Consider the following 23,706-nt stretch of genomic DNA (forward strand, 5'->3'; position numbering starts at 1 on the left):
CCTTTAGATCTATGCGCCTCCCTCTTCTCATGCACACAGTACATTTCTGTTGCCCTGCGGCCTCGATAAGACTCTCTATTGACCTTCACCCTTCGGCTGCGCCAACTTCGCAACCTCAGGATCCTTAGTAACCTCCTCGTACTCCGGTCTCGGCAGCTCAAACGCCTGCGTCGACCTCGCATACGTAATACCGCCCAACCTAGAAATCGGCTTGAGAACCTGTGCACGATTAGCAACCTTCCACACCCACAATCTTCACACTCAATACTTACAGCAGGATCAACAAGCACACCCTGCTCATCAACAGCATCCTCCCGAACCCAAAAGTTGACACCCTCCACAAACGCAGTAACACCCGTCTTCTTATCTGGCGTAGCAGGATTCTTACTCGTCCATTCCACCGTGTTCACCAGTTTTCCCTCAATACTAAACACGGCCTCCTTGACCCGATCCGGCTTGACAAACTTGCTCTTCTCGGCATGCAGCCCGCTAAACGCCCATTCACTCACATCAGCCGGCGCATTGATGCTTGTGTAATTCGCCGCCTCGACGTACTCCTCCGTGATGATGTTGATAACAGCTTCCTTGGTATCAACCAGGTTTTTGAGCGTGTCCTTAGCCTTGTCCATGCCGCCTGCAAATCCCAGCACGAACATTGGTGGGTCGTGGTTCACGAGGTTGAAGTAGCTGAACGGAGCGAGGTTCGTGCTTTTTCCATCTGCGCTGATGGTTGAGACGAAACCGATTGGGCGGGGGACGATGGCGGAGATGAGCAGCTTGTAGTTGTGTACTACGGGTCGGCCTTCTTCGTAGGGGTTGATGGACCGGTGCGCTTTTTGCAAGCTCGAGGGCTCGTTGGGACCGGAACCAGGTGTCCAATTGGGTTTCGGGGTCTGTGTGTAGTGGAAGGAGGAGCTTGTGTCGAAGGGTGGGCGCGAGGCTTCGACTGCTTTGAAGTCGCCGTGTGGGTTGCGCTTTATTTCCTTTTCGGCATCTGCTCGACCGGTTGCCATGATGAGGTCTGTAGTTTGGATGTTGTGGCTTGGGGAAAGAATTGTTGGTGAGCGAATCGTGCTGTAATGGTGATCACGGGAACGATGTTTTTATATCGATACCTAGCTATGGGTGCAACTGCCGTTTAGTAAAAGATGATCAATCGCGCAAAAAAGTGCTCTACGGCAAATGGCGGATATAATTCCGAGCCTGCACTCACACAAGGGCGGCCGCGGAACGCCCACCGAGGCTCTTCGAGCGGCCATTGTACGGGTCTTGGTAGGCCGCTTGGAACTAAGAAGTTCTATTTGCATTGAGGCTGCTAGAAGATATATGTTTCTGGCCCGTATAGAAGGTTTGTCCATGGCCATTCTGACGGGTACACACGGCGATTTGCCGCAAGGGACGGCTTTGTTAACGTCATGTACCCCACCATGTCTCTCAGCTACCCCGCCATGAACGATAACCATGCCAGAGCTTAGTGGCAGGGTCTACCACGGAAGCTGGTACTGAGGGGCATGAAGACGATAGATAGGCCGCGTAAATGTGCACGTCTTCAAATGGTGATAAACGAGACCTACGCTCCTATAGCTGTCTGAAATAACGTCGCATCCTTTTCTCTTGAACCCCACAATGTCTTCAAACGATGATTACCAAACCTACAAGCTAGGCAACTTCAAGCTCAAGTCGGGTGGGGAGATTCCAGACGCTTTCATCGCCTACAAGACCCTAGGCGATCCATCGCTACCTGCTATCATATACCCAACATGGTATTCTGGGAGTATGCGTAGCCCCAGGCACCCATTACTGGGCAGCTGCTAACACGATGATGTAGCGATATCCGACAATATCTGGCTCACGGGCTCAGACAAGACACTTAACCCTTCTGAATACTACATCATCATGCCTGCTTTATTCGGCAACGGGCAGTCATCTTCACCATCCAACATGCCAGATTTGCGCCCGTTTCCAGAAGTGCTGTTCTACGACAACGTGAGAGCGCAGCATGAGCTCGTCACCAAACATCTTGGTGTAAAGCATGCTCGTGCAGTCCTTGGCTGGTCCATGGGTGCAGGACAGACATACCAGTGGGCTACGCAGTTCCCCGACTTTATGGACCTCGCAATCCCGTTCTGTGGAAGTGCAAAGACGAGCTTGCATAACCAGGTCTTCCTAGAAGGCGTCAAGAGCGCCTTATACGCTGCAATAGGAACAAGTTCAGCCGGAGTTGCGAAGCCAAGTCTTCTGGCTGCTCAAGGCAAAACAGTGCAATTCGCATCCTCGAACCGAGAGGTCGGATTGAAGGCTCTTGGACGCGTTTATGCTGGCTGGGGCTTCTCACAAGCATTCTATCGTGAGAAGCTATATGAGACAGCACCCACGCTTGGATTCAAGAATCTGGACGACTTTCTTGTCAACTTCTGGGAAGCTTGGGCACTCTCGAAAGACCCAGAGAATATGCTGGTCATGGCGCATACATGGCAAGCTGGTGACTGCTCGCAGCAAGAACCGTATAATGGCGATTTTGAGAAAGCGATGAAGGGTATCAAGGCGAAGACACTTGTCCTGCCAGCGAAGACAGATCTGTATTTCCCACCAGAAGATTCAGAAATCGAGGTTCAGAACATGAAGCCAGGCGTGGGAACATTGAAGGTTTTCCCGTCTATCTGGGGCCACTGGTGTGTTTTTTCTCCCGAATGTATCGAACATGTGAAGCTGACAAGCAACTTAGGGCCGGCGGACCAGGACAGTCGACGGAAGACGTGAAATGGCTGGATAACCAAATGCGGGAGTTCTTTTCGAAGAATTGATCTCGTAAACAATGCTACTGGTTTTATAGCTTGATAGTCTCGACTACCTTGAAACGATCATTGTAGGTATTACGTTGAATAACACATACTTGATCAACGTGCCAGTCTAAAGCTGCAGGCATGAATTCATCATTTGGGCTGTGATCCAGATGTTCCGCTATTCTCTTTCTAATCAGTGTGCGGAGTTCATCCAGGCGGACCTCACTCTTCACCTGTCCTACAGAAAGGTGAGGGACGAAGGGCCGCCGATCTGCATTTACTTCAGCAAATTCCTGTTGCAGAACTGCTTGAAGCCGTTGGACATTGTCTGTAGTAGGACCTAGCCAGACTGTTTTGCTGCCCCCTTTGCCGTGGCTGAAGAACCCGGGTGGATCCGCATTGAGCGTTATGTGGAATGATCGTATGTCTTGAACGGCTCTTGCGATACGGACACGTATGTCAGGTTTGAGAGACGAGTGCGAGTCCTCGCCTTGCCCGCTAGTTTCAGAAGGTGACGATAGGAAAGGGTATAGCAGGTTTATATGCGCAGGCCATCGCTCGAAGTTCTTGTCGTGCGTGCGTCGGACGCCTTCGATAGGTGCAGCGATATTAGCGGGAGGCAATAGCACTAGTGCACTCTTGTGGGAGAGATGCAAGGGTAATTGTCTCGCCATGTTAGGCGATGGTGATGTTGAGTTGGCAAGGTTTGCCAATGTTGCGATGGCGACGGGTGAATGCCGCCGCTTCCAGGTTGAGCCACAGTGGCGCACTAGCGGCTTGGCAACGGGCTGCTCGAAAGACGGATGCATCCTCGACTTCTGATCGCTGTGCATTTACTTTCCAGACTTCAACTCGGGAAAGGTCGCGTCGCCATGTGGGAGCGCTGAATCTCTTATTACACTCATTTCCCAGCCGTCTCTCACGACAATCCACCCCGACACGCGCCCGACTGCGACTTCTTCCGCGCCAGCTCGCCGCAGCACCCCCGAAGTCGCGCGACTCTTTCAACCCCGATTCTCTCACCCTTCACCATGGACGGCCAGAAGAAGCCCACCCGGCAGTTTGGAGTCACCAGCGCCATATCAGAGGCCGCGCCGACTGAACACGATATCCGGCTAAACGACAAACTCATCGAGACGCTGAAGACTGAGAATGTCTTCGAGACTCCCGAGGGCAACCGCAGGAGGTACGGCAGTCCCTGAACACGTAGTCGCGCCAAGCTAATCTTCGCAGGGAGGAGGTCATCGACCACATTCAGAAGGTCGTCGAAGAGTTTGTCCGTCGCGTCGGCAAACAGAAGGGTGTGCAGCAGCCTGTCCTCGATGCCGCCGGCGGCAAGATCTTCACCTTCGGTAGTTACGCTCTCGGCGTCCACGGTCCCACGTCGGATATCGATACACTCGTTGTCGCGCCCAAGTTCGTGACCATCGACGAATTCTTCAAAAACTTCCCTCCGACCTTCAGAGAGATGTCCAAGGCCGAAGACATCACCGAATTCGTGCCCGTCGAAGATGCTTTTGTCCCCATTATCAAGATGGAATATCGCGGCGTGAGCATAGACCTGCTATTCGCGTCCTTGCCGAAGAGATCGTCGATACCAAGAACAATGGAGACAATCGAGAAGAAAGATTTGGAAGGTCTCGGCGAGTCGGCAACACGCAGTGTGAACGGCACACGAGTCACCAACGAACTCTTGGATGCGGTGCCGCAAAAGGTCAGCTTTCGACACGCGCTGAGGGCCATCAAACTCTGGTCAAACCGCCGCGGCATCTACGGTGCAGTCTTCGGGTATCCTGGCGGAGTTGCGTGGGCTATCATGGTTGCGCGCATCTGCCAGCTGTATCCCATGGCGAACGGCGCTACTATCGTTTCCAAGTTCTTCAGCTTGATGTACAAATGGACCTGGCCGCGACCTGTTATGCTAAAGCACATCGAAGAGGGCGACTTGGGTCTCCGGGTGTGGAATCCCCAGGTCTACGGCGGCGATCGCGCCCACCTCATGCCCATCATCACACCCGCCTTTCCTTCCATGTGCGCTACACATACGGTGATGCCATCGACGCTGCGAATCATGAAGGAGGAGTTCGGGCGAGCGGACAAGATCCTACAGCATATCTTCTCGGGCGCCAAGGACTGGGATTCACTCTTCGAGCGCCACTCCTTCTTTACCAAAGACCACAAATACTACCTCAGTGTCGTTGCCGCGAGTCGGACTAAGGAAGCCAACTCGACCTTCTCCGGACTGGTACAGTCGAAGATTCGTCATATCGTCAAAGGCATCGACGATGGACAAACGGGCATCGACACCGCCCGCCCGTACATTCACTACTTTGAACGCTTCCACCGCTGCAAAGACGATCAGTTCCACGAGGTCACGCAAGGTTCCCTCGAGTATATGATTCCGGCGTCCGAAGTTCCTGCTGAGGGTGTTGAGCCCGCGAATGGCGAGACACACATCATCTACACGACGACCTTCTACATTGGTCTTACTTTGCCCCCAGGTACGTTTGTCGAAACTATCCAGCATGTTGCACAGCTAACCTTTGGTGTAGATGCTACCAAGTCGCTCGACATCTCCTACCCAGTGAGTCAATTCAGGAGCTACATCACCGACTCCGACCTCTACGATGATAAAGTGATGTCGGTCAAGGTGGTCCATACGCGCAAGTGAGTATAACGCTCATCCATTTCCAAGGCAATTGCTAACTTGTCAGCACTGCGCTTCCTGATGATGTCTTCGTCGAAGGAGAGACCCGACCAAAGAAGCCTAGCAAAGACAAGAAGAAGAAGGACGCGAAAAGTGCTAAGCGCCACTTCGCCGATACAGGCATTGACGTGCGTGACTCACGCCTCACTAAATCCTCTCGACGCTCACCCGCGCCCCGAGAGTAATCTTACGCCATTATGCTGACGATTGTGCTAATACAGGACAGCGAGCATTCGGCAGCAAAGCGTCGACAGGCCGAACTGGCTACCAATGGAGTCGCTACTCCAGCGGCAGCATAAGTTCGCTTTCAGCTAAGCTAGCACATGTTCGCTTTTTCTATACTCTCCATCATTCACTTGATATTCTTGGGGTTTCTGACATTCTTCTTCTCTTCAGTTCCGGCTGCTTCCTCACGCGCCGACAAAGGTACGGCTCGTTAGCAACCTGCCTGCCTGATTACACGGGTCTTTATCGATCGAACTAGAGACGCCTCCGGACTTGCGATCCGACGCCGCATCAGGTGCAGGTGCGTATCCGTACATCCGAGGGCCTCTAACAAACAAAACCAGAAAAAAAAAAGTAGGAAAAGATCCGCCGCAGAGCGCGTCACAAAAACACTACAAGAAGGTTTGATCACCCACTTTTACCATAATGCATCACCTCCCCCATTCTGCAGTTGGCGTTGGTTGGCGTTCAAAATGCATTCACATGGCGTTTCATGACGAGCGGGACAGGTGGTATTCGTCCGCGCGATTTGGAGTCACAGAGAGCGAGGGGGAGCGATCAATTTGCTTTACAAACACCGGGAAAGAGAGGAAACTCGTGGCTGCGAGCTGGGATTCTGTAACTAATACGCAAACTCTGTACAACCAAAAATCTACACCATTTGGGGCCTAAGTGCTCTGGCAGATCCATGGACGGTATCGTTGTGTATGAGTGATTGTGATGTGCTGAAGTTCTTCTATAATATTCTGTTGGACATTAACAACATCTGTCCAAACCCATTACGCTCCATGCCGGGACCCATGTCGCAAGTACATAACATGTGGATAATGCATTTCCCTTCGTAACCATAACAGTCATAACCTCGCCAATTCAACATTGCACATCATCCCTCTACCATGCTGTCCGGGGCCGCAGCAACCGCGCCAGTAGTACCGTCCAGTCCATTGATACCGTCCATCTCGCACACGACCATACCATCGTGAAGCCAGTACGGCATGTCGCGGATGTAAGGAGCTTCGGCTTTCTTAGCGCCAGTCAACGCTGAAGCGGCGCTTGCCCAGTTGAAGTACTTGTGGCAACCAACGCAGAACTGTCCGTAAAATTAGCAAAGCATCGTGAAGTGGGAGATGGGGTCTTACCATGCTATCACATCCACCATCCTTCTCGATAACCAACTGGCAATTCGGACACCTCTTCCCATCTTTACCCTGCATAAGCTTGAGCGTCTCTTTCTCGGCATCACTCATCTTCTCATCCACATGCTTCGCCGCATACTCCGCACACGTAACGTCCTTGTGCCACGGGACAAGACACTGGGCGCAAGACCGGAAAGCACAGTCGTTGCACGCGACTTGCGGGTATCCAGCCGCCGTCGCATCTGGCAGACCAATCGCAGTGCATGTAGGTGAGAGACAGGTCATGGGCTTGGGACTCGCAGTTTCTTTCCACACTTCCAGCATCTCCATGTTGAACTTCTCGAGCGCATCACCAGGAGGCATGTAGCGCAGGATGAAGTGGTGGTCCCAGGGCTCCGTACAACCGGGTTCTAGACAGCCGGCGCCGAGTTGGCGTACACCGAGCGTGTCCATCTTTGCGGAGAGGAAGTTGCCGATACATGTCTTGCAGACGGGGTCGATTTTGCGTTTGCTGGGGTTCCGGGCTAGGTGGGCGATGCAGGTGAAGGGGACGTCTAGGTGTTGCTGCCAGCGGCCGCGCTTCGGTGGTACCCATTTGACGAACTCATCGGTGGGTTGCTCTTCGATGCAGATACGGCATGTGAAGTGGGTTGGCGGTGGCTTGCGCGGCTTGGGGTTGGGGTTTGGCTTGCGCTTCTTTGCCCAGGGATCTACACGTGGGCGACGCTTCCTAGTGGGCTTGGTGACTTTGGTGGCGTGGGCTTCTGAAGCTGCTTGTTTAGTTTGCGAGCGGAGGACTCGGGTGGTTGGGGTGGGTGCGGCTGCTCTTCGGGGCACTCGACGCATGGTGGAGTGAGGTGGTCAGTGAGGGTGGTGGTACGAGTGTGTGATTAGTGGTGATTCAGCGACCAAGTAAAAGTAGATTGGAGAGTGAAAAGCGCGGTATTGATAGAAGGAGCCTCAACCGAATCGTGACTGACAAGGCTAGTTATATCAGGCTGAGGCTGCAGCTGACGTCGGTTGGCGGTATGGAACCGGAAGGCGCTGTGGATGCCTGGCTTCAATTGGCAGGCAGTGACTCACGGGAAACTTCTCAGCCGTTTAGTAGGAAGATTGTAGCCTGAGATCTGTAATTTGGCATATAGGTACCGTGGACGCTTAAGCCAGACAAATGGGTGTGTTGCTCAGCCTATACCTAGATATCTTATTGGATAAGGCTAGCAGCAGTAGTAAGCAGTATTATATCAGGACCTATACAATATCACATGAGAGAACGGCCTCAGTGTGAGACCTGGTGTCATCTATTGGCGCATTTCGTCAGTCGTCATTGGACCATGTTCGTTTGTCGCAAACGTCTCTGATGCCTGGTAGGCTGTCATCGCGCTATCAACGCGCTAGCGAGCATCCTGGTGGCTAGATTTTGTGTGTATCTTGCTGCATACACACCACTAAATGTTAATAACTAAGTAGAATCTAAGATGATGTAGACGTCCGAGTGATGTTTGCCACGACTCGGAGATCCAAGCTGTTCGCAGTCGCGACGGCTGCAGCGACCCCACTTTTAGGCTGCAGGGGTGCGCTGAGCACAGATCCCCCGAGCCCGAACTTTTTTTGCGACGCTTGCAAACGCAGAACGCTCAACTATCTCTGCAATTACCCCAGTGCACGAGGTGTCGTCGCACGATAACCATGGCGCCTAAGGACGACGACTTTATTTTCACCATCTCCGACCACGAGGATGTGTCCGACGACGGTGGTGCCGACGAGGCTGCAGCAACGGCCAAACTAGCTGGCGCTGGAAAGAAGAGGAAATATACTGAAGACCCTGATCTCAACGTTAAGCCGAAAGACGTCGCGTCGAAGAAAGCGAAGAAGGACAAAAAGAAGGGAAAGAAAGGAGCGGAGCCCGCTCCAGAAATCGAAGATGACAACGCGATGCCAGAACCGACTGAAGATGTCGAACAGAACGACGACATTGCCAGCGACTTCGAGTTTGCGGTCGGCGACATAGATACTGGATTCGTGGAGGAGTTTGACGGCTGGGGCAACGACAATGGCACAGTGGCGCAGGAGTCGCAGAAGAAGGGCACCGCAGTCGATGTCGACGACATTATCGAGCGGAGACGGAACAAGAAGAGCGCACAAGCAGTCATAGAAACGGAGTCGCCCGAGGCTTCTGTCAACGGCGACTTTGAGGGCTTCGGCGAGGACGACGAGCTCATGGCTGAAGACGGGTTCGGCATGGGCGCAGCAAGCGACTCGGAGGAAGACCAGGAAGACGAGGAGGAGGCTTCAGGGGCTGAGGGTAGTGGAAGCGAAGAGGAGGGCGACTCAGACGAAGAAGCAGAAGTACCGCATGTACCACATCCCATGGACCTTGAGGGCGCCGAAACAGACCATGAAGATCAGAGCGAGGAAGAGGATGCCGTCGAGGCGAAGAAGGCAGCCGCTTTCTTCGCCCCCGAAGACAGCGTGCAGATCAAGAAGAAGAAGGGGGCCAAAGGCGGTACTGGTTCCTTCCAAGCCATGTCGCTTTCACGACCCATTCTACGAGGTCTGGCATCTGTTGGTTTCACCGAGCCCACGCCTATCCAGAACAAAGCAGTTCCGATTGCTATGCAAGGCAAGGACGTTGTTGGAGGAGCCGAGACTGGTTCTGGTAAAACGGCCGCTTTCCTCATTCCTATCCTCGAACGTCTGCTCTACCGACCAAAGAAGGTTCCAACCACTCGCGTCGCCATCTTCATGCCTACTCGTGAGTTGGCGGTACAATGTTTCAACGTCGCGACCAAGCTTGCGTCCTTCACCGATATCACTTTCGCACTGATGGCTGGTGGTTTCTCAACGCGCGACCAAGAGGCTGTGCTGAAGACCCGACCGGATGTTGTGATTGCCACACCTGGTCGTTTCATCGATCACATGCACAACACAGCTGCCTTCCAGGTTGAGCATCTCGAGATTCTTGTTCTCGATGAAGCCGACCGTATGCTCGAAGAGGGTTTCGAGACCCAACTGAACGAGATTCTGACGACTATTCCGAAATCACGACAGACTATGCTGTTCTCCGCTACCATGACGAGCTCAGTCGACAAGCTTATCCGTATCGGTATGGACAAGCCCGTACGTTTGATGGTTGATGCGAAGAAGCACACTGTAGCAGGTCTTACGCAAGAGTTCGTGCGATTGAGGCAGGGCAAGGAAGATAAGAGGCTTGCGTATTTGATGTATATCTGCGAAAAGATCTACACAGAGAAGGTCATCATCTTCTTTAGGCAAAAAAAGGAAGCGCATAGGGTGCGCGTTGTATTCGCTCTCTGTGGGCTCAAAGCTAGTGAGCTCCATGGTAACATGAGCCAAGAGCAGGTAAGCAACTCAATAACATTTAACGTTTGATGCAATACTAACAGTCATAGCGTATTCAATCCGTGGAGGCTTTCCGATCAGGCAAGTCCGCCTACTTATTGGCTACCGATGTCGCCTCGCGTGGTCTTGATATCAAGAACGTCGCGGTAGTCATCAACTACGAAGCACCGCAAAGTCACGATATCTACATGCATCGTGTTGGTCGTACCGCCCGTGCAGGACGAAGTGGTCGTGCCTGTACGCTTGCCGCAGAACCTGACCGCAAAGTCGTCAAGCAGGCCGTCAAGGCTTCGCGCGACCAAGGCGCCAAGGTTGTTAGTCGACAAGTACCCGTAGAAGAAACCGACAGGTGGATGAAGAAGATCAAGGATCTTGAAGGCGAGATTGAGGAGGTCCTCGCCGAAGAGAAAGAGGAGCGTGCCATGAGCGTCACAGAACGTGACCTCAAGCGAGGTGAGAACCTGATCCAGCACGAAGATGAGATCAAGTCTCGGCCAAGGCGCACGTGGTTCGAGTCCGAGAAGGACAAGTTGGCAGAGAAAGAGAAGGGTGCTGCTGCACTAAACGGATCTTCCCAGTCTGCCGGAGCAGCCATGAAGGCCAAGAAGGGGAAGAAGCTCAGTGGCAAAGACCGCAAGAAGCTCGAGATGAACGACGTCCGATCAGAAGGCAAGGTTTGGAAGAAGGGCAAGGCGGATCGTGGTCTCAGTACTGGCAAAGCGAAGGAGAAGCAGGCTCACCAGAAGGCTAAGTCGAAGAAGATCGCCGCGAAGACCGGGTCGTTCAAGGGCTTCAAGGAGTAGGTGGTTCATTCGGGAGTGATTACATAGCTTAATGATACCTCTGATCACGATTTATCGATTCATTGCCTCTTAAGGTACATGAAGAGTGCGAGATACAAAATACATGAAGAGGGTTGACGAATACGTAGACATATTCGTAGGTCGTTACGCAAGCAGACTCTCATTGAAGACTTCCCCACTGTTGTATTGCCCTTCTGCATGAAACATGAGATACTACCGTCAGCAGCAAGGCCATGCAGATGGTGTGAAAACAATAACCATAAATTCACAATGTCCATTGCTGATGAGGGCACATGGTCCGTTTGGTCCGGTGACGGAACTGATGTGCGATTGACCTCATATGCCAAGCTCACCCCCTTTTCGGTCTAGGCGGGTAACCGGGAGCTGGCGGACGAACATGGCAGATTTATGGTACCTCAATTTCCAGGCACAACTACTTTTGCTTCCACCAGTTTCCTGACACGTACGCTCCTTCCAACACCTCTAACTACGCCTTCTCGTCCATCTCGGTCTTACTTTTTTGGCAGCCGTACTACCAAGCACCTGCATTCGCGACAGGGTTTCGTTATCAGCTCGGCTTATCGGCGGCTCATTCGACAACTTTCTGGTCTGGACCCGCACAGCTTCAACAGCTATTGCAAGCCCGACAAAGCGTTTGTTGGCTTCCTGCACGCCCATTCCGAACGATTCCGTCCGTTTACGCCCCAGCGCTGGACTTCACACAGCTGCACGTCATCCCATACGAGCACCTGCTGCCTAGTGCTCTGAGCATCAGCAGAGCGCGCATACGAGCCTCCACTCTCTGCAGTCAGCGCAGCGGGGTACACGTGTATACAAAGACACGCAGCTATAGCTAGTGTCTCCATTGAGGATAACTGGGAAGACGGATCGTACTCCATCTCGACCACCATGGCATCGGTACAAACACAGGCCAACGGCAACGGCGCCGCGGTACGGCCAGCACAGGCGGAGAAGGAGGGCGCGTACGAGAACATATTCCTCTTCATCCCAAACTTGATCGGTAAGCGCGTCCCTTTCTACTCAACATACACGAGCTGACCATCCCACAGGCTACTCGCGCGTTTTCCTCGCCCTGATCTCGCTCTACTACATGCCCCTCCACCCACGCACATGCACCCTCCTCTACAGCATATCCTGCCTGCTCGATGCGCTCGACGGATACGCCGCGCGAGCCTACGAACAGAGCACCAAGTTTGGAGCTGTGCTCGACATGGTGACGGACAGGTGTACAACAACGTGTCTGCTCGTTTTCCTGGCGCAGGCTTTCCCGCGCTTCAGCATCGTCTTCCAGGGCCTCATCTCCCTCGACTTGGCTAGCCACTACATGCACATGTACGCGACGCTGAGCATGGGCGGCAGCGGCCAGAGCCACAAGAACGTAAATGAGAGCAGGAGTTGGTTGCTGAAGCAGTACTACTCTAATAACGTACGTTACTTCAACTGGGAGTCTCGTGTGTAGCACGATCGCAAAGCCATATGCTAACAACCCACCCACAGAAAGTCCTCTTCACCCTCTGCGCCATGAACGAAATCTTCTTCATCGCCCTCTACCTCCTCTCCTTCAGCTCGCCCCTCCTCTCCCCGACCCTCTTCTCCGACCTCAACAACCCCTCGTCCATCCAGCCCGGCTCGCCCGCTGCTCCCAAACCCTCCATGTTCTTCGCTAGCCCCTTCTCCGCCGCAGCCATGGAGATGGCTCGTGCCAACAAGATGGACTCGACTGTGCCCTGGATCTGCATGCTTACTTCCGCTCCCTTTATGGCGGTCAAGCAGTGGATAAACATTGTGCAGATGGTCAAGGCGAGCCAGTGGCTCGCGGAGGGTGATCGCGAGGCGAGAAGGAAGGCGGGTTTGCCTAGGAAGGGGGGCGCGAAGAAGAGTCAATAGACGTTCTCTTCTTATCGGATACGCAAGCGGGTCTGAAGTCCAGAGCTGGCGAAAGGACAGACAGACTCGTGGGTAATGAGGAGTACCGCTCACCTGGGGGGTTATCTTCGGCGGGCATGCATGTGTACAGATCAGATCTTCTGTATGCGGTTTTTCTCCCTTCATCTTTCCTTCTTTTCTTGTTTTCACCTACTCATTTTGTAGTGATTTGCGACTTCACTTGTCTGCTTCATCAACTTTCTTCATTCGTTTTTTTAAAGCTTCTAGCTTTTTATCTTGTACGAGTGTTCATCTCTTTTGCCTCTATAGATGGTTCCAGGCTTTGCGGCGCGGAGAAAAGAAAAAGATCAAAGTCTTGACAAGGCCTTTGTACGCCAGTATAATAATATGTCGTCTGCTGTATATATCTGAACTACTGGATGATGGAAGTGACTCTTACAAACAGATGTGATGTGAAGCTAGAATTGCGTTTTCATTGTGCTATGAATAATACGTGTTTCCTCTAATCCCTACTATCCCCATCTCGTTTTCCTTCGATACAACAGTAATACGCAACTCATGCAAGCATCTCCAACAGCCCCTCTCCAACCCATTCCAATTCATTTGTCCATCCAATCGTGTCTTTCTCACAAACAACAATCACATTCGCGTCGTCTGTGTCCTTCTGCGACCCAAGTCTCGCCGCAGCCCCTTTAATGAGAAACCCTTTTTCTTCCGTCCATCCATAACGATGCTGCTAGCCGGGTGGACTGGGGGTTGAGGAATCCTATTTCCCCGAAACACGTCCCGCCCGGACCAGGTCCTGGAATGCTGATTCTAGTGCCCGCTTTACTTCGCGGTAGCTCACTATCAGCACGTTTTGCTCGTCGCGGCTGACGAGCGGTATCTTCTCGTCGGTCCCGGCGTCGAGCTTGTTCAAGCAGTCGAGGACGTGCGCGAGGTCGGTGACTGGGTGTCCGTTGGCGTCTACTTGGTGGAAGACGTAGTCGCGGAACAGCTTGAGGTAGTAGCGCTCTCCAGTTTCTGCCCATACCGAAGACGGGTTTGCGCCGCTGTTGCCGGGCATGTTTTGAGAAGCGTCTAGCTCGGGTCGCTCGTTGATCATATTGAGCTTGACCAGCAGACGGACCAGTCTCGACGATTCCAACTCTTTTCCGAGGTTCACTGTAAGCGTGTCCTGGGCATGTAGCTCGCTGTCGAAGACCGATGCAAATTGATCGGCAATACCTCCCAGGAAGGTGTCAATGTCTTTCTGCATCGGCGCTGGTGTTGTGGGAGACGACGGAGCTCCTGTTGCTGGCTGGGGGTTAAGCAGCCATTGCACGCATTCCTTCAGACGGGCTGTATAGCTTCTAGTGATATAGTCCATCGACTTTTGCATCTGCAAATGGGCTGTGGCGTTGTTGTTTGCGATGCAAAGTATTAATCGTCCTAGCTGAACAAGGTCGTCTGCTTGCAGTTCGGGCACGGGACGCGCATTGTCGAACTGGACAATGTCCATGATACTGCATGCGTTGAGTCGTATCCGATTCTTCGAAGTCAATAGTATCTTCGAAGGCGTGATGAGGCGCGCTGCGAGGCCCGAACCGTGTATGGCCTTCAGAGCCGATGCAATTTGAACAATGTAGCCCCATAACACTTGCTCCGGTACGTGCGATGATGCAGGTTGCCTTCCGTGGAAACGCTGCACCGGCTTGAAATGCTCATCAGCAAGTGACTTCGAATTTGGATGGTAGTCCGTGACTAAGATTAGAGAACTATCGCCAAAAGCTCGAGTAGTGAATGCTTCGTGGATTGTAACCACATTGCCGTTCAAAACGCGTTTCCATGGCTGGGCGGAGCGAATTGCAGTCTCGCTTGTAAGGCGAAAGTTTTCCAGGCGGCGTAGCGCATACGTCTTGCCATCTTTGCTTGACACAGCTTTGTAGATCCAGCTGGCGTACCCAAATGGAGCCGTGTTCTTCTGGGGTGACATGTCTAAACAAAACAAGGAGTGAAACTGCTCAATGACCGGCAAAGTACTATTCGGCGCGACCTGACGTGCAATATCCGCCTTCTTTTGCAACTCTTCCCGAAGAGCGTCAGGTATGAAGAAATCATGTGCAGTGCGCTGGTAAGCAAGCAGACCCGTCGGCTGAGGCCCTACCGGCCAGTACAGATGGTATGCGGGAGTTTGAAACGCGTTGGCGTTCTGGAAATACGTCGTCGAAGCATCTTGTGCATACGGGTTGATGGTAGCAGCTTGGTGGGTTGCACCTGCCAGGGTAGAGATGCTGGACGGTGTGCTGAAAGGATCGTAGCCCACATTAGGGTCCACCTAGGGCGTTGTGAGTCGAGAACTGGATGTAAGAACGTGCTACAAGGCCACGAATTGAAGACAGATATATCAAGTAAAGCCACGCACCATCTGCTGACCCTCAAAAGACTGCGGGACAAAATCTTGGAAGTCATGTGAATTCCAATCAATGGCGGGTTCTTTCGCGTGCATATGCGGGGTGGTGACGGCTGAGACGATCAGCATGCATATAGAAGTCATTTGCGAATGCTCAGGACTCACCGGAGCGTTGCGATTTGGGAGTGAAGACTGCAGCATTGGCTGCCTTGGGGGAGATGGCGGCACTGCGAGAGGACGGGGTCACAGATCCATTGGTGCTCGCCTGCAGAGGCGTGAAGGAGGGAGAGTCGACATTGAATCTCTTTTTGGCGTTCTCATTCTGGCCCAGTTTGAGGGTGTCGTGGATGTAGGGGCAGGCTAGACAGGGTCACCACAGGATTCGGCAGGTGCGGCCAGCAGCACTTACTGTTTTCGTACCGGCAGTGTCCGTAGATGGTGACATTGCGGCAGAGGGTGTTCTTCGCTTCTGCATGGGCCAGTCAGACTTGACATGTGTATAGGGTGTGGCTGCGTCATACCGCGTCCCTTAGGGCGAGGAGAGACGACTCCCCGTCGCGAATCACCCGAAGGACCGCCAAAGGTTGTTGCCATGAATCGCGGCTGGCTCGTCGAGGCGGTGTTGGTAGCAATAGAGGGGTGCTGGCGCGTCTTGGACGCAGTCGGGGGTGAGCGAGCAGCGCTCTGCGCGGGCTCTACGGGCTGCGAGGTGGGGGGTTTGCGGTCGGAGCCGGTATCATCTGACGAGCCGCCTCCCCTACTCCATCGGCCCGTGGACTTGTTCGAGTGTTTCCGCCTGGTGGTGCGCGCCTGTTTCTGGGGCGTGGTAGGGGCGTTGCGCCCGGGGGGATTGGGAAGCGAGTCCCGTGACGACGACGACGTCAACTCGGAGAAAGATTCGGTAGTCGAGGAGCCAGAGCTGGCAATGGCAGTCGCATGTGGGTGGCCCCTGGCTACGGAAAAGAAGGCAGGGCGCGGGGGCGTCGTGGAAGCGTGCGGCGCGCCTTTGTTCGGCGGCGATGCAGGCTGAATGGTGGGCAACCTGTGGCCGGCGTGGTGAGAAGTTCCTGCGAGCACATTAGAGAGCGAGCCCATCAGCGGCGACACGTCGTGGGCAGAGAGAGACGGCGGCTGGAGGTGCCCAGGGCCGCCGTCAGACATGGCGGGCGGGATGTTTCGCGATAGCCGACGAGAGTGGCATGCTTGGGGCGGGACAATTGGATGGGTACCTTTCGGAATTGCGGGCTATGAGCCACCCCCAGCGAGTCCAGCGTCCTGTAGGAGCAGCAGCCGCGTCTCCATTAGCAGGCACAGTCCAGATGTCGAGGCAGACTAGACGAGCAGGCGCGCTGGGTGAGTGAGGTGTGATAGCTGCGGGCTACACCTATCAGCGAACAGCCGCCTTCCCTGTTGTTTGGCGCGTTTGCAGCTGGTGGCTTAGTCATCCGCTCAGTCATCCGACTTCCCCCTCGGCATGCTTCACACATCACCACCTAGGTACGACATCACCTGAGGTCAACATCAGACACTGAACACGAGGCCTTACTTGCATTGGAACTCGTCTCTTCACGAATATTGCAGGTCACTATACCTTCATGTCCCTCGCCTCTCCTGATCTCGTCTGTCGCCCACACCTTTGACTCCTCACTCAAACGCCCTCCGTCTCCCTCATGACTTCCATCTTCGCCGTTTGCAATGTATTCTTCTACCTTGACCGGCGTCGATGAAGAGTGTGTCGGAATATGCGAATCATCCGAGCACCCATGGCGTTCGCATTGGTCTGCACGCTGCGGTCGTGAATGGCCTGGCGAGGGCACTGTCTGGATGCCTCTGTTTGCGCTTGGGGTCCAGGGATTAGCGGTTGCAGCTCGCTGAAGATGGCCTCATGTATTTCTCCCCGCTGACTCATCTGCTCCGGGTGGAGATCTGGCTCTCTGTTCTGGGGTGGTCGCACAAGTTCGTCCATGTCCGGTGTACGAGGCAGTTGTGTGAACGTACTGCTACCCCCATTGACGACGGGCCGGGTCTGTTGTTGTGCAGCGACAGGTTCAGCACTCATGGTACGGCTTGCTCCTCCCACGGCTATGGGACTGTTGAATCTTGACGGTTCACCCTGCCCTTGCCGCCACTGGAGATACTCCGGGTCAAGCAGAGCTTCTGCATTGGCTCCACGCGGCATCTCATCGAACCAACTAACTCTCATACTCTGGCTCTGAGCGGCCGAGGACCTGAACGGCGACATACCGGGTTGCCATCTACTACCTTCGCCCGGACGCGACGAAGACACTTCTCGCTGTCGTGCTGGACGTTCTACCATGAACGCCTGTGGTGTAGGTACGACAGTCGATGATCCACCAAACTGGCTTTCGCTGGCCATGTAGTGACGGAAAATGCCTGCGTTCACAAACCAATTGTGTCTGTAGTCTGCAAGCATAAACCTTACTGCTCGTTCCGAAATACCCTCAAGCGCTTGCCTGGTGTCCCTTTCAGTTGCGATCGAGAGAAGTGAGAACAACCTTGTCTCTTGCAGGAGCTCCCGATCAAAGCTGCCAACAACAGCACTTCTTAGCCATTCGCTGCGCATAGCCCCGGTCTCGTCGGGAGTGAAGTGCCAGTTGTCAGGCATGAGTTTGTTCAAGAGGGCGCCATATTCGATAAGCAACCTTGTCTGGTCTAGACCTGGCTCGGGACGGTTGTCTGAAGCCGGTTGGGGACCAAGATGGAGACGAAGCTGCTCCAATCGCTCCAGGTCGCGCACGAAGGCAGAGCGATTCCTCCAGCGGTCCTCGAGAGCGACGCCGGAAATTCGGTCTGTTTCCAAGATTTTTAGTCTGCGATAACGCTCCTCTATAGGTGTGTATTCGCCTGTTGCCGGGTCGGGCATGATACATGAAGGCACCGGTTTCAACTCGTGAACGGCTTCTAAAGCACGTCGGAATCGAGGATCGCTTGGCGATGCATCAGGAACATCAAGGTTATGGCGCCTAAGCTCGCTCAGGAGTAGGTTGTTGTGGTTGCGAAAAGCTACCACAGTGTCTCCCAGCATGGACACGGTGTTACTTAGTTCGTCTAAGCTCGTGAATAGGCCCGCCAGATCTCCTTGTTCATCGACATCACTCAAAGGTGGCTGCGTCGTCACGATTAGTGAATGCGCGTGGATTACTTCTGTAAACAATGCTTACAGGTAGAGGGTGGCGACTCGGAAAGAGCGGCAGGCGACAGTTCGGACAGCTGCTATGTTGTGTGTTCCATGAGTTGAGCCAGGCCAGCAAGCAATGTCTGTGGAAAGTGTGGCCGCAACGGCGAATCTCGTCGACCTCCTGGCCCGACTGTAGCTCATCAAGACAGATTGCACACAGCGTCGGTGTATCATCGCTGCTTGTCGTCGCGCGCAAGCCGATGCGGATGAACTCCTCTTGATTCGCTGCCATTGCGACTTCCGGCGGTGTTCGAAAGTTAGTCAAGAGCTGTCGCGAAAATGAAACTGGAGGCAAGAGTATTGTTGGGGAGCTCGGACTTGCTGCCTGATTTTCCACTTCTTCGATTCACTTTCACGTTATTCGTACGCGCGTTTGCACCTTGTGGTCACTCGGCTGTCTAACAACCGCCCCGCAAGCATTTATCGATATTGTTACTGGACGCTCGACAGACAATTGTACTAAGGGAATCCTCTTCTAAAGTTATCAACCATCACGATTACCCGCTATCTACAACCTCGCTACCCTTCAACATGCCCTGGGCCCCAGCTCTAACGGAGCAACAAAGGCGGGACACACCACAAGACAGCGTCGAGAGGGTCACAAGTGCGATACGGACGATCAGACCATGTAGCGGCACTGTAGACGACCACGGTCGAACCGCGCCGAACATGTTTCACCTCCTCGACTGCGGCCATGTTGTCGTTATCGATGGGTCGGATACGAGATGCGGTAGCAACTGCCGATACCCCATAAATGGGGCCAACCCACAGTTCTCAGAGACCCTCGTAAAGTCATTTACGGCGTATGTTATCGACGAAGCTTTTAATTTCTGTCGATCGCTAACTCATCCTCTCCTAGTCCAAGGCACATAAGTATCCTGGCCACTGACTTTCGGCCGCGTCAAGAACCTCTCTATTGCGAAGTCTGTCAGGGAATTCCAGTAGACCACTACCTCTTCCAGAAATACCGTCGACGTTCTCTCGCCCTCACACGCGGTGAAATTGTAGCGGCTCTCCAGATCCCGAACGACCTGGTCGACAACATATTGGCGGCACCGTTCCCCAATCCAGATCTCCAAGAGCACAATTTACATTGTGGCCACAAGGTCTACTGTGTTGCTCAGCAACCTTGTGGTCAGAACTGTGAGTCTGACAAGCCCTGCCCGACGCATCCCTTGGCACTTCTTCTCAACAAGGACTCCGGCGTTATATTTTGTCAGGAGTGCGTCTTGAGAGCGGAACGGCTTTACACGAGGTATGAGGCGAAAGAGAAGGAGTTGCAGGTGAGACGCGAAGGTTACCCCGGGCCGGGGGCTGAATTTGGTTTCTAGGTTTGTTATTGGTTCCATTCTTCGTTCATTCTTTGGGCATTGCACATGATAGACCTTGATTGAACTTTCCATTCTTGTAGAGTGGCGTAGATCAATTTCTCCTCTTCTCAATACTATGGTGATGAAAGCGCACGACCGTTGGTCTTGATGACGTGTCTGTCAGAGGTCAGAATCTCGCTCTCACTTCGGGAGCGCGCAAGCTCCTGTGCCTATTCGGTATTCACTATGCCAATGGGGTTGCATCGCTTTGGATTTCTCACTATTGTCGCATGTCTGCTCGTCCTATTGTTCTACAGTCTCGGAGCCTAGCGTGCCTGGACGCATCGAGCGATAACCGCTCACCTTCACTACAGTTTAGCAAAACAGGCTACGAAGGTTCTCTTAGTTTCTCTCTTCTACAACGGTTAGTCTGTAACACCAACGCAACTACTCCCTCGTTCTCAACCGCAGACCGATCACATACTTAGCGACTCATCGACCTCACCGCGGGTTCACATCATCAGGAAACCTTCATCAACAGCTCGATGGGAAAACAGAAGACAGTCACGACGGGAAAGCCGCCGGGACGTCCTCGCGGTAGCGCCAAAGGTGGTAGTCGTGGTGGCGGCCGACCGAAAGGCAGAGCCTCGAAGTCAGCTACCCCAGCGCCGTCAGCGCCAGAAGCTGCGCCCGATAGACCGGGACCCAAGCTACTGTTCAAGCCTTCGGTGGGAAGATCGGACAGCCCAGCGCAGGAGCGCGACGCGACACCGGGATATGGCGCGAGCGAAGATCAAGATGACGACCTTCCTCAGCAATCCGGAGAGGCGGCGCCGGTGACAACTCGCACCGGACGAGCAGTCAACAAGCCAAACCAGTACGACGCGGCTCAGGGTAGCGAGATCGATGCCTTCATTGATCAGGCTGAGGAAGATGCTAGAAACGATGGCAGAGGGTCTATGGCGAGCGATCCATGTGAGTGCTCCTCTCTCTTGTGTTATGATCACAGATTGCTGACCTCATTCCAGCGTACGTTACACACAAGGCCCAAGAGCAGATCAAGCAGCCACCAAAGACACCAAAGCCAAGAGGTCGTCCGCCCAAGAACTCCACGCCGTTTAGCGCCGCAGCTAGGAAATCAGTCGAACAATACGGGATGTTCGCGTCCCCTGCAGTGCCTCCCCCGTTCATAGCAGACAAAGAAATATACCTCATCCTGAGCAACCTCAAGAGCAACGACAAAATCAGCCTCGACCTTCCCGGCCTCACCGATGCCGCCAACCCATACCAGGCCCTACCCTACAGCGCCAAGACCCTCACCCAGCTATACATTGTCTGCTACCAAGAGAAGTTCTGGGACCTCTGCGACATGGTAGCCGACACATGGATCCGCAAGTTCCACGACCAACGCAAAAAAGCTCAAGAAGATAAGGAAAAGGACGAGAAAACAGAAGAAGAGAAAACAGAGGAGATCTGGCTCCCGAACCGAGCGCTCAATCGGCGCAAGCGAGTCGCACAACAGGCGTGGCGGAAGGGCAAGAATATCCCGGCGGAGTTTGATCAGTTTCCTAGAGACTACGACTTGGAGGTCACGGATCCTGAACTTGACAAAGATGTTACGTCGGTCCATACTGATCTCCTCAACTTGCTTTACACATACACATCACCTAGATGTGGAGCGAGACTCCTCTGGGCCGACGCACTCGCCCTGGGCGGCGACAAGACCGAGCACATCATCGGGAAAGTCACGCGCAAGGGCTTCGCTCTACACCCCGAGCTCCTCTTCGACATCCTGCAAACAAGTCTGCGCATGGTCCGACGAAACCTCACGCTCAAAATCGAGGAGAGCACCGAAGGCGCCTGGTGCCAGCGATACCACGAACACAGCAAGAACGGCAACGTTTGCTACCGACAGCGCGCGTCGCGGGTTGACGAGGGCCTAGAGATGGCAATAGAGCAGTCTAGGAACAGGGACGAGGCTGAAGGGGAGGGTGTAGCTGATGATGTGGATTTGATAGAGGAGTTGGAGTTGGCACTGTGGGCGCAGGAGCAGGAAGACACTCCTAGGGCTGAGAAGAGAGGGCGCGAGGATGGTGGTGAGGTTAGCCCGAGTAAGCGGGCTAGGTTTGTGGGGGAGGAAGAGGATGCTGAGGGGGACTCTGAGGAGGATTGAGCGAGCTCGGCACAGAGGGTCCGCGGTTGCCTTTTCCGGGAATCCGGGCACGATGTCGACATCACGGCACACTATCGCCTTGTCAATGATGTTGCAGTTGATCCGATGCCTAGGCAGCTTAGGCATAGAAAAAAAAACTACAAGTATCCAAATTCTGAATCGAAGGCACGATGTGCTGATAATTGCGCACTGTTGCGCAGCCGTAGTCTTATCGCACCTGCCTTAGATTGTCCTTCACTCTATCGCGCCTACTCCCTGGTCGACACTTCCCTCAGGGCCAGGGCACAATGCTAACACGTGCTTCATCGCTTAACTGCCGCCTACAGACATCTCGCCATCTCATTTGCCGCCAACACACCGACATTCTCCCATCACCCCAGATCTAACGTTCAGTCACACTCTCCCCACAACTAGTTCCGGATAACCGTACTGGACCCCTCAGGCGTCCAGTCAAAGTGACATGTGAACCTCGTACCCCGGGTCTCATTTCTCCGCACGGCTTGAATCAGTTGTTGTATTTCTAAGACGTATAAATGGGTCTTATCCCCAACATTGGCGCCTTGGTCCGTCTTGGTTGATACCCACAATGAGCTCGTAAGTGCGTGCTTTCCACCCCATATGCTTTCCAAGGCGGCTAATCAGTTCAGAGGCGTTTGTCAGCGTCCGTATCCACCCGATTATTCAACACCTCCGCCCGCGGACATACGCACACGATGTCTGGATAGATGTGTTGAACGAAAGCCAATGTCTGTTGAGGGCGACCTAGCCGGCAACGGGGATTGAACACAACACCACCTCAGTAGATGTCTCATGCACGGCAATCACCGACACTTGGATCCTTGTGGCTTCGACGGTAGCCGTTTGTATACACGATGCATAAGAGGAAGGATTAGACCCACTGGCATCGCCGACCAGCCGATCAATCTCGCCCGCTGTGGACCAGAAGGATGCCCGCATGATTCTCAAATTTATCGCAGCGCTTAAGAGGAGAGGACATGACTTCGATGATGCCTACGAGAAAGACGATGTAGCAAGAATGTTGCTCTGTTGACGTCTAGGACAAGCACTTGGGCGTCCTTTGGCACAACGGCTTGCGCTGTTCACAAGCACTTGGTGAAGGCATGGCAATCTTGGTCTTCGCTAACCATCTCACGCGCACCTCGTGTGTGTGGAGACCCCAAGTCAAAGCGCCTGCGTTCGCACCGATAACCCTCGGAGCTCCGACCGGGGGTGGTGGACGTATCACACCTCTAGACCTGTCTGTTTCTTCGCATCGCATGACACGATGCACTGCGAATGCAAAGCTCTGTGGAGACAAGAAGAACCCCCGCGGTCTGGGCTTTCGTCAAGACAACAAAGCGCTTGGAGATGTTGTGCTTGCCGTTGTGGGTTCAACGATCCAGCTGCCACTACGGCAGAATACAACCTTCCTGCTGGACTTTGGGGTACAGAGCCAAGTACAGAGCCAAGAGTCGGATCATTGTCCTACGACCCATCAGAGGCTCCGACAACCAGGACTCGTATCAGCGCCAGAGCGACCGAAGAAGCGACACATTCTCACACCTGCGCACCGTTAGCTCTACCAGAATATCCTGCAGGCGCCGTATCTATGTCCGATAGTGTAGTCCACACGGCATATGCATTGGAGGGACGGGATACCATTTGGGGTAGTCACAACGCGGGCGCTACTGGAAAAGGCTGAAGGAG

General features: G+C 53.7%; 9 protein-coding genes across 9 annotated transcripts; 5 read left to right on the forward strand and 4 right to left on the reverse strand.

Annotated features, from left to right (window-relative positions):
* Nucleotides 1-75: 75 nt before the first annotated feature.
* On the reverse strand, nt 76-1,013 carry J4E78_008914 (uncharacterized protein; the record flags this gene model as incomplete). The annotated part of the gene is made up of 2 exons (XM_049369513.1): nt 76-219; nt 273-1,013. The coding sequence occupies 2 exons, from the start codon at nt 1,011-1,013 to the stop codon at nt 76-78; spliced, it is 885 nt and encodes a 294-aa protein (XP_049218837.1).
* A 613-nt stretch (nt 1,014-1,626) lies between these two features.
* On the forward strand, nt 1,627-2,804 carry J4E78_008915 (uncharacterized protein; the record flags this gene model as incomplete). The annotated part of the gene is made up of 3 exons (XM_049369514.1): nt 1,627-1,774; nt 1,829-2,672; nt 2,726-2,804. The coding sequence occupies 3 exons, from the start codon at nt 1,627-1,629 to the stop codon at nt 2,802-2,804; spliced, it is 1,071 nt and encodes a 356-aa protein (XP_049218838.1).
* Nucleotides 2,805-3,814: 1,010 nt separating this feature from the next.
* Nucleotides 3,815-5,789, forward strand: J4E78_008916 (uncharacterized protein; the record flags this gene model as incomplete). Its single annotated transcript, XM_049369515.1, has 5 exons — nt 3,815-3,969; nt 4,017-5,284; nt 5,336-5,450; nt 5,498-5,618; nt 5,712-5,789. The coding sequence occupies 5 exons, from the start codon at nt 3,815-3,817 to the stop codon at nt 5,787-5,789; spliced, it is 1,737 nt and encodes a 578-aa protein (XP_049218839.1).
* Nucleotides 5,790-6,598: 809 nt separating this feature from the next.
* J4E78_008917 (uncharacterized protein) lies at nt 6,599-7,697 on the reverse strand (the record flags this gene model as incomplete). Its single annotated transcript, XM_049369516.1, has 2 exons — nt 6,599-6,805; nt 6,855-7,697. 2 exons carry the CDS (start codon nt 7,695-7,697, stop codon nt 6,599-6,601), a joined length of 1,050 nt encoding a protein of 349 aa, XP_049218840.1.
* Nucleotides 7,698-8,540: 843 nt separating this feature from the next.
* On the forward strand, nt 8,541-11,017 carry DRS1 (nucleolar DEAD-box protein required for synthesis of 60S ribosomal subunit; the record flags this gene model as incomplete). Its single annotated transcript, XM_049369517.1, has 2 exons — nt 8,541-10,214; nt 10,265-11,017. The coding sequence occupies 2 exons, from the start codon at nt 8,541-8,543 to the stop codon at nt 11,015-11,017; spliced, it is 2,427 nt and encodes an 808-aa protein (XP_049218841.1).
* A 909-nt stretch (nt 11,018-11,926) lies between these two features.
* J4E78_008919 (uncharacterized protein) lies at nt 11,927-12,925 on the forward strand (the record flags this gene model as incomplete). Its single annotated transcript, XM_049369518.1, has 3 exons — nt 11,927-12,038; nt 12,088-12,464; nt 12,536-12,925. The coding sequence occupies 3 exons, from the start codon at nt 11,927-11,929 to the stop codon at nt 12,923-12,925; spliced, it is 879 nt and encodes a 292-aa protein (XP_049218842.1).
* A 766-nt stretch (nt 12,926-13,691) lies between these two features.
* On the reverse strand, nt 13,692-16,478 carry PAN3 (PAB-dependent poly(A)-specific ribonuclease subunit 3; the record flags this gene model as incomplete). The annotated part of the gene is made up of 5 exons (XM_049369519.1): nt 13,692-15,242; nt 15,330-15,430; nt 15,483-15,677; nt 15,727-15,786; nt 15,839-16,478. 5 exons carry the CDS (start codon nt 16,476-16,478, stop codon nt 13,692-13,694), a joined length of 2,547 nt encoding a protein of 848 aa, XP_049218843.1.
* A 544-nt stretch (nt 16,479-17,022) lies between these two features.
* On the reverse strand, nt 17,023-18,201 carry J4E78_008921 (uncharacterized protein; the record flags this gene model as incomplete). Its single annotated transcript, XM_049369520.1, has 1 exon — nt 17,023-18,201. One exon carries the CDS (start codon nt 18,199-18,201, stop codon nt 17,023-17,025), a length of 1,179 nt encoding a protein of 392 aa, XP_049218844.1.
* A 2,170-nt stretch (nt 18,202-20,371) lies between these two features.
* Nucleotides 20,372-21,999, forward strand: J4E78_008922 (uncharacterized protein; the record flags this gene model as incomplete). Its single annotated transcript, XM_049369521.1, has 2 exons — nt 20,372-20,801; nt 20,855-21,999. 2 exons carry the CDS (start codon nt 20,372-20,374, stop codon nt 21,997-21,999), a joined length of 1,575 nt encoding a protein of 524 aa, XP_049218845.1.
* Nucleotides 22,000-23,706: the final 1,707 nt, after the last annotated feature.

This window comes from Alternaria triticimaculans (genome assembly GCF_023758025.1).
Source record: "Alternaria triticimaculans strain BMP 0046 chromosome Unknown scaffold_17, whole genome shotgun sequence".
Classification (NCBI taxonomy): Eukaryota; Fungi; Ascomycota; class Dothideomycetes; order Pleosporales; family Pleosporaceae; genus Alternaria; species Alternaria triticimaculans.